The sequence below is a fragment of the Pyrus communis genome, chromosome 16 (assembly GCF_963583255.1).
Source record: "Pyrus communis chromosome 16, drPyrComm1.1, whole genome shotgun sequence".
Lineage (NCBI taxonomy): Eukaryota > Viridiplantae > Streptophyta > Magnoliopsida > Rosales > Rosaceae > Pyrus > Pyrus communis.
The window spans coordinates 2,400,744-2,414,889 of NC_084818.1; the positions used below are offsets into that span (position 1 = coordinate 2,400,744).

Consider the following 14,146-nt stretch of genomic DNA (forward strand, 5'->3'; position numbering starts at 1 on the left):
AGACCATTCAAACTGCCAATGGTGCAGGTTTATCCATTTCACATACTGGTTCATCTGTCGTTCATACACCTACTCAAAAGTTGAAGCTTAATTCAGTATTATTTGTTCCGAGAATTACTCAGAATCTGTTATCTGTGCACAGACTCTGTCTTGATAATCATTGTTGCCTAATTTTTGATGCTTTTTATTTCTGGATTCAGGACAAAGCCACAGGGAGGATTCTGTACAAGGGGAAGTGTAGTAATGGGTTATATCCAATACCAATATCCAGACCAGGTCTGCTTCAGCAACAGGGGTTTAAAGCTGCATTTCTTGGACAGCAAGTGCATTCTAGTTTCTGGCATAGCAGACTAGGTCATCCCTCCAATTCTATTGTCTCCACTATACTTAGAAAATCAAATATTCCAGTTTCTTCTGATGTATTACCTTCTTTGTGTCATTCTTGCTTACAAGGCAAATTCAGCAAGTTACCTTTTTCCTCATCTGTCTCCAAATCTGTAATTCCTTTTGAAATACTGCATAGTGATGTCTGGGGCCCTGCTCCCTGTGTTTCTATTGATGGATACAAATACTATGTGACATTCATTGATGAATGCACTAGATTTTGTTGGCTGTTTCCCTTGCATAATAAAAGTGAAGTATGTTCTGTGTTTATTCGATTATATCACTTCATCTTTAATCACTTTGCAGTCAGTATTAAAACTTTCCAAAGTGATGGGGGTGGGGAGTATACCAGTTCTGTGTTTCAATCTTTTCTGATAGCCAAGGGAATCACTCACCAAATTTCCTGTCCTTATACTCCAGAGCAAAATGGCCTGGCAGAAAGAAAGCATCGCCATGTTGTTGAAACCTCAATCACATTGTTACAGACTGCATCTCTACCTGCATCTTTCTGGTCTTTTGCTTGTCAAACTGCAGTCTACCTTATAAACAGGATGCCTTCCTCCACTATAAATAACCAATCCCCATTTGAGGTTCTGTTTCAATCTATTCCAGATGTTCAACACCTAAAGATTTTTGGTTGTGCATGTTTCCCCCTCTTAAAACCTTATACTAGGAACAAACTGCAACCTAAAACCAACTTATGCATTTTTCTGGGCTATGCATCTAAGTACAAGGGCTATATTTGCTTTGATGTTCTCTCCAAACGATCTTATATCTCTAGACATGTGCTATTTGATGAGTGTGACTTCCCATATTCCTCTCTTGTCTCTAAGTCATATCTCAATTCCCAGAGGTCTAGCTCTCCAATTCCAGTAAGTTCAGTGTCGATTACTAATACCAATACTATTGTTGGAGCACCATCACCCACTTCTGTGTCTAGTCCTCGTGCTACCCCTACCTCTGCCACTGCCAGATTTCCCCAGTCTCCATATCTACTGGATCCATCTCAGTCCCCTTCACCAGAAGACACAAGCTACCCCATTACTGGCACTTCACCTCAGTGTACTTCCTCTGCTCTTCCTGTGGCTCCTGAGTGTTCCCCAGAATCGTTACAAGTCATTCTTCCTATTCCTCCATTAAACTTACATCCTATGCAAACAAGATCAAAGAGTGGCATTGTCAAGAAGAAAGCATTTCTTGCCCTGGTCTCTGAGTCTACAGATGTGGATTTATCCCAGATTGAACCAGTATCTTACAAATCTGCTCTGAAATCTCCTGTATGGGTTAAAGCTATGGAGGAGGAAATTGAAGCCTTACATTCCCAGCACACTTGGTCTTTGGTACCCTTACCATCAAATCGAAATCTTGTGGGGTGTAAGTGGGTTTTCAAGATCAAGAGGCATGCCAATGGAACTATCTCCCGATACAAGGCTAGGCTTGTAGCCAAGGGGTTCAATCAAGAGGCAGGGATAGACTATGGTGAAACATTCAGCCCTGTAGTTAAGCCTACTACAGTAAGGCTTGTTCTTGCTTTAGCTGCACAGTTTGGTTGGGATTTAAGACAGCTTGATGTCAAAAACGCTTTTCTGCATGGAATCCTCCAAGAAGAGGTATACATGGCCCAACCTCCTGGGTTTGTGGACTCTATCTATTCCTCCTCAGTATGCAAACTTCACAAGTCTCTATATGGTCTCAAACAAGCCCCAAGGGCATGGAATGAGAGGTTTACTAATTTTCTGCCTTCTCTGGGGTTTCAAACAACCTATGCAGATACTTCTTTGTTTGTCAAACACACTGAATCTGGGGTTGTCATTCTCCTTCTTTATGTAGATGATATAATCATCACAGGGAGTGCAACAGCTATAATTCCAGCAGTCATTGCTGCATTGGCAGCCGAGTTTGATATAAAGGATCTGGGATCACTCCACTACTTCCTTGGCATTCAAATTACAAAAACTGCAGAAGGGTTATTTCTTTCCCAGCACAAGTATGTTAATGATCTGTTGACCAAGACAGAGATGCATCTGTCAAAGCCTTGTGCCACTCCTTGCTTGCCTCATCATCGGCTCCTCAAGGATGATGGAACACCATTTGTTAATCCTGCATTATACAGAAGCATCGTGGGTGCTTTGCAGTATCTCACCTTCACACGCCCTGACATTGCATTTTCTGTGCATCAAGTCTGTCAGTTCATGCATTGCCCTATGGAGTCTCATTACTTGGCTGTCAAACGGATCTTACGTTATCTTAAAGGGACTCAACACTATGGTCTTCAATATGTCAAAGGTGAGATGGAGCTGAATACATTTAGTGATGCTGACTGGGCAGGGGATCCCAATGACAGACGCTCCACAACTGGTTTTGTTGCTTTCTTAGGGCATAATCCCATATCCTGGTCATCCAAGAAGCAACAAACAGTTTCTCGTTCCTCTACTGAAGCAGAATATCGCGCTATTGCTACAACAGCTACTGAGATCGATTGGCTCAAGCAGATTCTTGCTTTTCTGCAGATTGTCATATCGACTCCTTCCATATTGTTCTGTGATAATCTGTCCGCTATTGCTCTTACCTGCAATCCAGTGATGCATCAAAGAACCAAACATATTGAGATTGACATTCATTTTGTTCGGGAAAGGGTTGCTAAACAGTTACTTCATATGCAGTTTGTTTCGTCTACTGAGCAATTCGCTGATATTTTGACTAAAGGACTTTCTGCACCACTGTTTCGTGCTCATTGTTGCAATCTCAGCCTTCGTGATCCTCCTCCTGAGCTTGAGGGAGGATGTTAACAATATATAGTGAATGGTTAGATAGTGTGCCATGTGTCAATGGATTAGTAGGGTTGTTATAAGGAGGTTAAGGCAGTTATAACAAGTCTTAGTGAACAAGCTTGTAAAGTTAGTATATAACAAATGTAGTGAATGTAATTGAGTAATATAGAAAAACATTACAGTAATACATTCCTCTTTCTCTCTACATTTCTTCCTTATCTCTTTAACACCTTAATAATCTTTCTGCATCAATACATCTCTGCAATATAATATGTTGCTTTACATGTATATATATATGTATGTATGTATGTAGATATATATATATATATATATATATATATATATATATGTATGTATGTATGTATGTAGATATGTATATACATATATATGAACATGTGCTCATAGACATGGCAGGTGTGAAGAAACCCCACATGATTCATGAACGAATATTTATCACAGTAGTCGGCTATTTAGCTAGCGACTCGTTTCTATCATTCTGGGCACTGCATCATATTCCCATGTTAATTCGAATGAGAATTGGCATGTTGGCGATCACGGTCGTCTCTGATATTAGTTTGTCTAGAAATGCCAAATTGGATGGTTAATTGAATTCATTCATAAAACATGAGAGAAATACTTTCACATATTCACCACCACTGGTGGAGCCAGGTTAAGGGCTGTCATGGGCTATAGCCCAGGTGGCAAAATTTTACATGTAATTTTGATTGATTTTCAAACGTAGCCCACCATATATTTAGTCACTAATTCAAATTCTCTAGGTTTAATTATATAAAATTATACAATACAGTTTACGAACTTTTTTTTTTCTTAAATTATTTTTCTTATCGCTTCTTGTACATGTACAAGTTTGGATGTGTTTAATTTTAACAAATATTTGTTTAATTACAAAACTTTTTTACTCACCTTGGGAAATTTTTTTAAGCTAGCTGATACTATAAAAAATACGGTATCAAATTTCTTTATCTATAAAGATTTAAATTTTTAAGCTAACCCATCCGGTAAAAATTTTCTAGCTCTGCTATTGTTCATCACAAGCTTTGGACTTCAAGAATTAGAATTCCTCGGAGAGTAAGAAATGCATATTGATTAAAAAAGAAAAAGGTTTGAAAAAATGTAATTGGATCTCATTGGAAACAAATGGTTAAGAAGCCTACACCATCTCTCTTTGGAAAGAAAGGGGAAATTGTAGCAATGATTTCTCAACTTTAACTCAATTGGAGTAATGGTCCCTCAACTAAAAGTTAAGGGAGTTTTAACGGAAAGCCTGCGGTACTGTTCACTTTAACGAAAAACCATATTTTTACACTAAAAAGTCAAACCTAGTATTATTCACTTTACCCATTATTTTGTCATTATCATTAAAACTCAAAGTTTTCAAGTTTTTTTCATTAGTTTTCCTAAAAATTAATGACCATAAGTCCCTTAACTCCTTAAAACGTGCAATTATGGTCCCTTTCATCAACTCAGTAGAAATTCTGTCAAAATGAGTCGTATATCATGCACATGAGGCTGAATCGAGGAGCAAATATGTAAAACCAAATGAGAAAAATTGTAGCAATGGTCCCTCAACTTTAACCAAATTATAGCAATAGTCCTTCCAATATAACTCTTTCACGGAATTCTGACGGAGTTAACGAAAAGAACCATAGCTGCACGTTTTGATGAGTTAATGAACCAATAATTATGAATTTTTAGTTGAAAGATCATTTGCTACAATTTTCTCTAAAAAAAAATGGTTAAGAAGCCCACACCATCTCAACGAGAGCTCAATAATAGAAGCCCAGACAATGTCTAAAAGTCACTGGCTCACAGATTGCATGCATGGAATTGCAATTCAATACCTGGATTCCATGCAAACAAATCCTAAACCATAAACCCTTTGTGCAACCCTACCTCTGTAATCATGTTGGTTCATCAATAAAATCTCGTTATCGTTTTTTGTAAAAGAAAAAAGGTCTTTCATATCCATTATCAACCACCACGGCGGTAGTTTAGTGGTTGGGGACGAATTACAAGTCCATATTTCACATGGCACGCCTTGTGTTCGATTTTTGGAGCTGATAAATTACACAATGGTGGCCAAGGAGAGGTTGAAATGCCTCTATGAGTCTTCTCGGCTCTCAGAATGGTGGATTGCCATAACGAAGTCACCAACTGGCCCCTTATAATGCCTCTATAGTCTTCTCAGCTCTCAAAATGGTGGATTGCCATGACGAAGCCACCAACTGACCCCTTATTTTGGACAAAAAAAAATACCAATTATCAAATATTGTTAAATAAAATTGTGACTGAGGTCCAAAGCAATCAATGTGTATCATGTTAAATATTTTGCGTCACAAATAGTGCATCATCATGTCGACAGATTTGCATCCGCATTACGCAGACACCAGGAGCTAATACCTTATGTTGCAGGATAGATTCTCTCGTTCCTACTTACGACTTAATGCTTAACACAATCAATTGAACTATCATTTCAGTTAGTTAAAGTGATTAACTAAAAATTCAAAAGTAAATTAGGTCTCATCACACCACTGTTCCCACTCCCGGAGGTAATTCCGGGGGTAACAAAAATTCAAAGAACTGCGAAAAGCATGGCTCTCTCGCCGTTTCACACTCACTCATTAGTTGGTCGTTAAATATATATGGCCGGGCATGGAATTTGTAGGTAAAAAGGAGAATTCAGACTTGAAAGTCTAAAGTGATATCTTAGTCCGTTGATACCTAACAACGACAATCTCTAACTAATCATTCCCTAATATTAAAGATTTGACTCCGCAAACCGCGGAGGAGAACATTCCATATTATGTGGAAGTAATTTTTCTTTATATATGTGAACTAATTTTTATGTATCTGAAACACAGTCCCGTTGTATTATTATATTACTTCAATTATTGGGTAACTTCCCCTTTCACCATGAAGTTTTGTGAAAATCATATGTTGTTCACTTTTTTTTTTTTTTTTGTCTCACTTTCATACTTTTAAGTTTATTTAATTTCAAATTCCACGGGGCACATACTTGGTGGATCAAAATTATGTCATGTCATCGGTTAACAAAGGATATTAACGAGAAGATCGACTATCAGAAGTATTAAGTGGAGAAAAAACAAACTTTAAGTATGAAAGTGAGATGAAAAAAGTGAGTAGTAAAGTACGATTTTCGTGAAAGTTGAGGCAATAAAATGAAGTTATCTCAAATTATGATACGGATAATTATGAATATACCCTAAAAGCGGAACATATCAAGCTATCAACAATGTTGTTTACACAAAATAATAACACCACCTTATTGTTTTAAAAGAAATCAAAGATTAATACTCAGTATTGTATCTTTTCTAGAAATAAGTTGCATATGATGTGTTAAGCTCTTCCAGACTTCCAGTAGGTCTACGTTTTACTTTTCAATACTTTCTTTCAAATACCAGTAATTGCCAAGAAATTAGGAAAACATGTGTTATATTACATGAGAAATGTTAAGAAGACTCTCTTTAAGTAGGACTCTTCGTCACCTCATGTTTTTAGCACAATATTTTATAATGTTGACACGGGAATTGTGCAAAAAAATGAGGTGTCGGAAAGTCCATAGAGAATCTCACATTTGATAAAGTCTCCTTAGCTTCTCTCATATTGTATATGTGTATATTGTGTTAATTTTCTCCATCAAGCTAACCAAGAATTGACAAAAAAGGGGCTTTAAGATCAGTCCAAAAACCACAGATCTGCAGCCTACGAAATTTGAACCATCTGAAATTATCAGGACACAAACAAAAACCGTTACAGAAATTAACAACATCAAATCAAATTTGATGTTTGTGACATTACATATATGCGTACAACGTGGTAAATCATGCAGTTTCGTACACAACTTTGCATGCATATGCCTAATTAATTTGAAATTTTCGTTAATTAATCCATATATAATATGGTCGTATTTGTGAGGTGGCGGTGATGAGTGGGTTGCCGCCATAGCCATGGACCTGCTTTTAGTTTGCAAGCTGTCACATATAATTTGACGGTGGGTTTTTGAAAAGGGCAAGATAATAATATGAAAGCAAAATGGCACACAAAAGGATTGGATGGTGAAATGTGTACTATATATATTTATACGATACAACTGAAAGTTAGGCAGATAGATCGAACTTAATCATTACATGGTTTACAATTTAATTACCAGGTAAAAGTCAAAATTAATCGGCAAAAAGTATTTTTTGACGAAAAATTCGTTCATTATTTCGTCACGCAAAGTGTTTCTGTCTTAATTAGTACTCTTTTGTCACTGCGTTCGTTGGAACGATTTGCTAAAGCCTAAAAGGAAATGAAAGTATCAAATTGGTTTTACATGGGGATCCTTTTACGTTTTAAGCGTCGTTATCGATCGAGTGATGCTATTTGAGCAAATAATTAATATTGTTGTCTTCCATTACATGACCAGAATGATTAGCAAATTAGGTTAAGTAAAATAGCATAAATTTGTTTGTTTCACTAGAAAAAGCATAACATAAATTATATCACCAACATCAATTGATTAACTTTCAAACAACGGAGCCTTCAACTAATTAGCATTTCCAATCATGAATCATACTACACATATATATATATATATATATATATATATATATATATTAGTAGATCGATAGCGTTAGTAGGTTAAACAAATCATTATTAGGGAGGACGGAGATCAGTTGAAATCAAACTCGTAGCAACTTGCATAGAAAAGATTGTTTTTCACTGCTACAGACAGCACTATATATACATGGATATAAAATATGGCATATATCTACATGGTATTTTGGTATATAAATATAAAACCATGCATCTATGCCGTTGATAGCGGAGGAACAAGTTGCCACATAAACTTTGACTAGTATGTCAAAATTGGCATTAAGGTCATGATAAACAAACCTCTCTCTCTACGAAATTCTAAACTAGGGTTCGTGTCCACTTTTTCACTTATTCAAAGTCGACGACCATCTGTTAATTAATAATTTAAAATATATAGTTTTCTTTCTAAATGCTACAGTTAACCCTACAACTATATAATGACTCCCCCCACCATATGCATTTACACAAAATATAAATTAAAATAAAAGTTTCTCCTCCTCTTCATCTCTCTGTAGCTCAGGCACAAAGTTTATATTTCTGAAACCCTAGCTTCTTTGATGGCTTCTAACTTGTGCTTGAAGACCCTTGCAGTGTTGGCTCTTGCCCTTGCGGTTTGTGTCCAAGCCACTCTAGGTTGGTTTGTGATCATTACCACCATATCGTCTGATATTCATTCGTTTTCAGTTTTCATTTTTTCATTTGTTAAAAATTGAAAACTTGTTTAGTAATTGTTGTCGGTTTTCAGTTTTCGTTGAAAACCAACAATATTTATCAAACAACTTGTTATCAATCAATATTTATCGAGATAACCAGCTAATTATTTGCAAAAAATATATAATACGATGCATGCATGCAGGAGGAATAACATGTGAGAATCTAGAGCACGATGCATGCGCATTCGCGGTGTCATCGTCCGGCAAACGCTGTGTGCTTGAGAAGCATGTGAGAAGAAGCGGAGAGGAAGCGTACACGTGCCGAACATCGGAAATTGAGGCCGATAACTTGAAGGACTGGATCGAGAGCGAGAAGTGCATCAAGTCTTGTGGGCTTGACCGCAAATCCTACGGCATCTCATCGGACTCTCTCCTGGAGTCTCGATTCACACAAAAACTTTGCTCCCCTCAGTGCTACGGCAACTGCCCCAACATTGTTGACCTTTACTTCAATCTTGCTGCTGGTGAAGGTGTATTTTTACCAAAACTTTGTGAAGCACAAGGAGCAAATGCTCGTCGAGAGATGTCGGAGATTCGTAGCTCTGGATATGTTGCACCGGGACCAATCAACGCGAAATTAACAGCACCAGGGCCAATCAACTCAGTGAACTTGGCAACTTCTTATACACCAGCGGAGGGTGCCCCAGCCCAGGCTCCTTACTAAGAGAGATTTTTCAGTGTGACGGGAACACGGGATGGTACATCTTGTGTCACTATACAAATGGTGAGATATGTGTGTTAAAAAGTTAATAACTAAAAAAATAAAATTTTCCATCACTTATATAAAAACAAGTGGTGTACCACTCGTGTTCCGGTCACAAAAAAAAAAAAAAATTTCTCCTAGTAAGTACACCATCATGAATGCACCAAGGGCTGAGTATCCGGCCGGGCTCGATATTCTGCACCAAAATATCTTTATGTGTTGTTTAAATTATTACAATATATGGAACTTAGAATTCAGAAGTACTGCGTATGTAGATTAATTAAGTGAGCTATGTGTGTTGTTAAAGCTTGTGTTCTAGCTTTTGTATGCTTTAATTTTCAGATGGATTTAATAATAAAAATGCTTTCTACAGCCTTTATATGTATGTTTGCTTCTTGAGTTGGCGTCAAGGGCGGAATTAGAAATTTGAAGATAATTTTTATAGGATGACTCTCGTTGAATGCTAACATGAATATTGACGGAAAATTTGGAAAATTACGTAAAAAATAAAAAATGCATAAAAAAATTCGAATATGAAAATCACTTCTTGTAAAAAGAAAATTAGCCTGGCCAACAAGTAGTGGACGTACCATAATATGTATAGCATGGTGCCAAAAACAAAATGGTCAATTAAAATTAAAGGGACATTTACCTTGTTTGATAGGTTAATTGGTGTGCATTTTCCCATTAATTTAAGAAAATATGAAATTTTGAACTCGAGATACATGAGTGGAATTTCTCTCGAATAACTTCAAAGTGTAGAAGATGAGAAACCGGCGAAGTTTTCGAATGATTGGGCTAAATGAGTTATGCTGGACTTAATTACAGTGTGCCGCATCATATGCTTTTGGACACACTACACAATACACACCATCATCATCCTCAATGGTTGCCAATTACGCATCATGATTTATCAGTTTGTTTGTCAAATTGCATTCATATATAAACGAATGAGGATCCTCTTTGTGAGGATTGCGGGAATTCTCCAATCATGTTCGTTTATCATACATCGTGCGATCAGAAATTATTGTAAATTTTTTTATTTAAAATTGAATATAAACAGTATCTGATAAAAACTAACCGCATGATGTATGATGAACAGACGTGATTAAAGGATTTCCGGAATCCTCACAAAGAGGATCTAGAAAGGATCCTCATTCAATATAAACATTGGTTGGTTGGTGGGTTTAGGTTTAGGGCTTAGCCAGGGGCCCGAACGACAGAGACATCTAACTGAAAGCACGCATTAGTATGGTGGCTTTTAACTTACCCCACCATCACCAGATTCACAACCACCCAAACTCAATTCAAAGGACGACCACATACATTCAACATTTCATCAGAATTAAGAAATGCCATGGCTTAGTTTCATTAGCAGACCGATTTATTGAGTGATTGTCCGCAATCAATAAAATTAACATTGATGCGGATAGAAAAAGATTTTGGTATGACTCAATCCTTAATGATTAAGACAACTTTCACACCAGGTGAAACCACATAATGCTGGGCCGAAAAGACATTTTTGTGTCAAACAGTGGAACAAAGTAGATTTACCTCCATGTAGGTACATATCTTAATGCAAAGGCTGGCTCCTGAGTGGTTTGGATAGCCTACTTAATCTGATTATCGAAAACGGGAATTTTTATAGACACCAAAATATAGGAGTAGGTTCGAAAAACCAAAAATTGAAAAAAATCACATTAAATACCGAACCAATTGAAAATCAAACCGAAACTAAAAACACGAACCAAAACTTTCTATCAATTCATGAATAAAATGCATATGAAGGTAGTAATTAAAGGCAAATCCAAGATTAACAATTTGACAAAAGAAACAAAAATGCATTTTTAATCATCTTAATCTTTACTTAACACCACCCTCGTATCATAGGCTCGATTAACACATTCGATAAACATATTTTCAGACAACTCAACTGCTATCATCTAAAAACTAAGGAAAATGAAAAAAACCAACACGCGAATCATGGCCGAAGAACGAACCAGAATCCAGCAATCCAAACCCCAAACAGAACCGTATTTAAATCCGCAACACAACTCAAACGAAAAAGAGAACGTTTGCGATCGAGATCAAGCCTCCTCCTGAACTTCCTCTTCCTCTTCATAGTCGTAACCCTCCTCATCGGCTGTAGCATCCTGGTACTGCTGGTACTCCGAAACAAGGTCGTTCATGTTGCTCTCTGCCTCGGTGAACTCCATCTCGTCCATTCCCTCTCCGGTATACCAATGCAAGAAAGCCTTTCTGCGGAACATAGCAGTGAACTGCTCACTCACCCTCCTGAACATTTCCTGAATGGATGTGGAGTTGCCAATGAAGGTCGAAGCCATCTTCAGACCCGTTGGTGGAATATCACAAACAGTGGACTTGACATTGTTCGGGATCCACTCAACAAAGTAGGATGAGTTCTTGTTCTGAACATTGATCATCTGTTCGTCAACTTCCTTGGTGCTCATCTTGCCACGGAACATGGCTGAAGCAGTCAAATACCGCCCGTGACGTGGATCAGCGGCGCACATCATGTTCTTTGCATCCCACATCTGTTGAGTGAGCTCTGGAACAGTCAGCGCCCTGTACTGCTGGGATCCACGGGATGTGAGCGGAGCAAACCCAACCATGAAGAAATGCAATCGGGGGAATGGGATGAGATTAACAGCAAGCTTGCGGAGATCTGAGTTGAGTTGACCAGGGAAACGAAGGCAGCAGGTTACGCCACTCATGGTAGCAGAAATAAGATGATTGAGGTCGCCAACTGAACCAATGAGAAATCGTTGGTTAGATCACGTCGTGTTTCACGTAGCAACAGGAACTCAATATCAAAAACATCTACTGCCCTCAATTGTCTTGCAAACTAGACCAACAAGTAAGAATCTAAACATATAAACATTTATAAGATACAAAACGTAACCACAGAGCCATTTTTAAGACAATTTCTAAAGGCATTCGAAAAAGGTAGCATCAAAAGAAGCTACAGGGTACAGGTGAACGTAAATTGCACAAGGCTACAGCTTCTGTGTTTATAAGCAGAACCAATTAGTCAAATTGCATAACTTACAAAACAGTGACCCGAGACAAAAGGAGCGGCAAAAGAACAACCATACCAATGCAAACAGACTCAACCATATCTTGTCAATACAGAAAAACACACAAATAATCAAAAGCCCAAAGTGCACAACTAATACTTCATACAAAGTTAATCATCTGCACTTTCAATACAAATACAAACAGAGAAAAGACGAACAATTCACTCTTGAAAAACCAATGTATTAACCACTATTCCTCCAATTCACAATTCCAATTAAATTTTACACGACATAAGCATACAATACAAAATATCTAATCCCGCAGATAAATGCTAAATCCGAGAGAGTACCGTAAAACACATTCAAATTCAACTTCAAAAACTATGATTATGACTCAACAGGGTACATTATACAAAGAAAAGAAAACTCACAGCTGGGAGTAGTGAGCTTCAGTGTTCGGAAGCAAATGTCGTAGAGCGCTTCGTTGTCCAAAACCATACACTCATCTGCATTTTCAACAAGCTGGTGAACTGAGAGAGTTGCATTGTATGGCTCAACGACGGTGTCGGACACCTTCGGCGACGGAAACACGGAGAATGTAAGCATCATTCGGTCCGGGTACTCCTCACGGATCTTGGAAATGAGCAGAGTTCCCATTCCGGACCCAGTCCCGCCACCCAAAGAGTGACAAACCTGAAATCCTGTAGCCAAACAAGTCATAAACCTCACAATTCGCACACACTAAACAAAGAAATTGTATCCAAACAGAGTCTAATCAAAATCTTGTATCCAAACACTCCAAATTTCAAAAAATGCACACGGATCTAATGATCTAGAAACTAAAATCGAACTCGAAATAATACCTTGCAAGCAATCGCAGTTCTCGGCTTCCTTCCTGACGACGTCGAGGACCGAGTCGATCAACTCGGCGCCTTCGGTGTAATGACCCTTAGCCCAGTTGTTTCCGGCGCCGGACTGGCCGAAGACGAAGTTATCAGGGCGGAAGATCTGGCCGTAGGGCCCTGATCTGACGCTGTCCATGGTTCCCGGCTCGAGATCCATGAGGACGGCCCGTGGGACGAACCTCCCGCAGCTGGCTTCGTTGTAGTAGACATTGACGCGCTCGAGCTGGAGTTCGTTGTCGCCCTGGTATCGGCCGGTGGAGTCGATGCCGTGCTCGGCGCAGACAACCTCCCAGAACTTGGCGCCGATCTGGTTGCCGCACTGGCCTCCCTGAATGTGGAGAATCTCACGCATTTTGGTGGAGGAGAGAGAGTGAAGAAAGAGAAGAAGATTCTGGGAGAGAGAAATGGTCAAGGAAGAAGACGAAGGGTTTTGGAGAGTAAGGGACTGACGTCTGGTATTTTATAGCGGGTGAGATGACGGACATGTTTGACGGCGCCGTTTGGTTTGAGTGGGAATTTAAATTTTGAAAAGCGAACGTGTAATTTTGGAAGCCAGAAGGGTCCGATCCTGTGCAATTATGGTAGAGACTTGAGAGAATCTCAACAGTTGATTTGGTTCGGTATGTTTGAGTCTGTTTTGGTGGACGGTTCGATGTCAAGGAGTACGGAGGACTGGTGTGGTTGCAGGGATGGGGTGTTTAACGCTTGAGAAACGACTGCAGAGATTGTGTTCTACGCGCTGTGAGGGGAATGACGGTTACGCGCCAGCGGAATTGTGGGTTAACTGGGTAATGCTGGATTTGGTTTGGATGGGAACACAGAGAAAAGAGAAACTCTTGCAGAGTCGCACGTGAGTTCCGCGCCGGGACACGTGACTGGAATGGACTATAGAGGGTCGGTCACGTGAGTAGCACTTTTATTTTAGTATATCGATATTTTTATATGATGAGAAGTTCGATAAAGTCACACAATGGGCAGCCTAATTTGGTATGGAATTCGCCATCCACGAGAT

The 14,146-nt window shown here is 38.6% G+C and overlaps 2 protein-coding genes across 2 annotated transcripts; one reads left to right on the forward strand and one right to left on the reverse strand.

Moving 5' to 3' along the window:
- The first annotated feature begins 8,257 nt into the window (after window positions 1-8,257).
- On the forward strand, window positions 8,258-9,633 carry LOC137721496 (uncharacterized). Its single transcript, XM_068460592.1, has 2 exons — window positions 8,258-8,408; window positions 8,632-9,633. The coding sequence occupies exons 1-2, from the start codon at window positions 8,333-8,335 to the stop codon at window positions 9,150-9,152; spliced, it is 597 nt and encodes a 198-aa protein (XP_068316693.1). The 5' UTR covers window positions 8,258-8,332; the 3' UTR covers window positions 9,153-9,633.
- Window positions 9,634-10,999: 1,366 nt separating this feature from the next.
- Window positions 11,000-13,548, reverse strand: LOC137720555 (tubulin beta-1 chain). Its single transcript, XM_068459638.1, has 3 exons — window positions 13,093-13,548; window positions 12,661-12,930; window positions 11,000-11,958 (listed from the first exon to the last, which is right to left on the reverse strand). Exons 1-3 carry the CDS (start codon window positions 13,484-13,486, stop codon window positions 11,279-11,281), a joined length of 1,344 nt encoding a protein of 447 aa, XP_068315739.1. The 5' UTR covers window positions 13,487-13,548; the 3' UTR covers window positions 11,000-11,278.
- Between the last annotated feature and the right edge of the window lie 598 nt (window positions 13,549-14,146).

What these genes read in the sequence shown, in the direction of transcription:
- LOC137721496 (XM_068460592.1), top strand. Translation starts at nt 8,333, where the DNA reads ATGGCTTCTAACTTGTGCTTGAAGACCCTTGCAGTGTTGGCTCTTGCC. An exon ending in TTGTGTCCAAGCCACTCTAG is followed by an intron (nt 8,409 to 8,631) that starts GTTGGTTTGTGA and finishes GCATGCATGCAG; the next exon opens with GAGGAATAACATGTGAGAAT.
- LOC137720555 (XM_068459638.1), bottom strand. Translation starts at nt 13,486, where the DNA reads ATGCGTGAGATTCTCCACATTCAGGGAGGCCAGTGCGGCAACCAGATC. An exon ending in GAACTGCGATTGCTTGCAAG is followed by an intron (nt 12,931 to 13,092) that starts GTATTATTTCGA and finishes GTTTGGCTACAG; the next exon opens with GATTTCAGGTTTGTCACTCT. An exon ending in GAAGCTCACTACTCCCAGCT is followed by an intron (nt 11,959 to 12,660) that starts GTGAGTTTTCTT and finishes TCATTGGTTCAG; the next exon opens with TTGGCGACCTCAATCATCTT.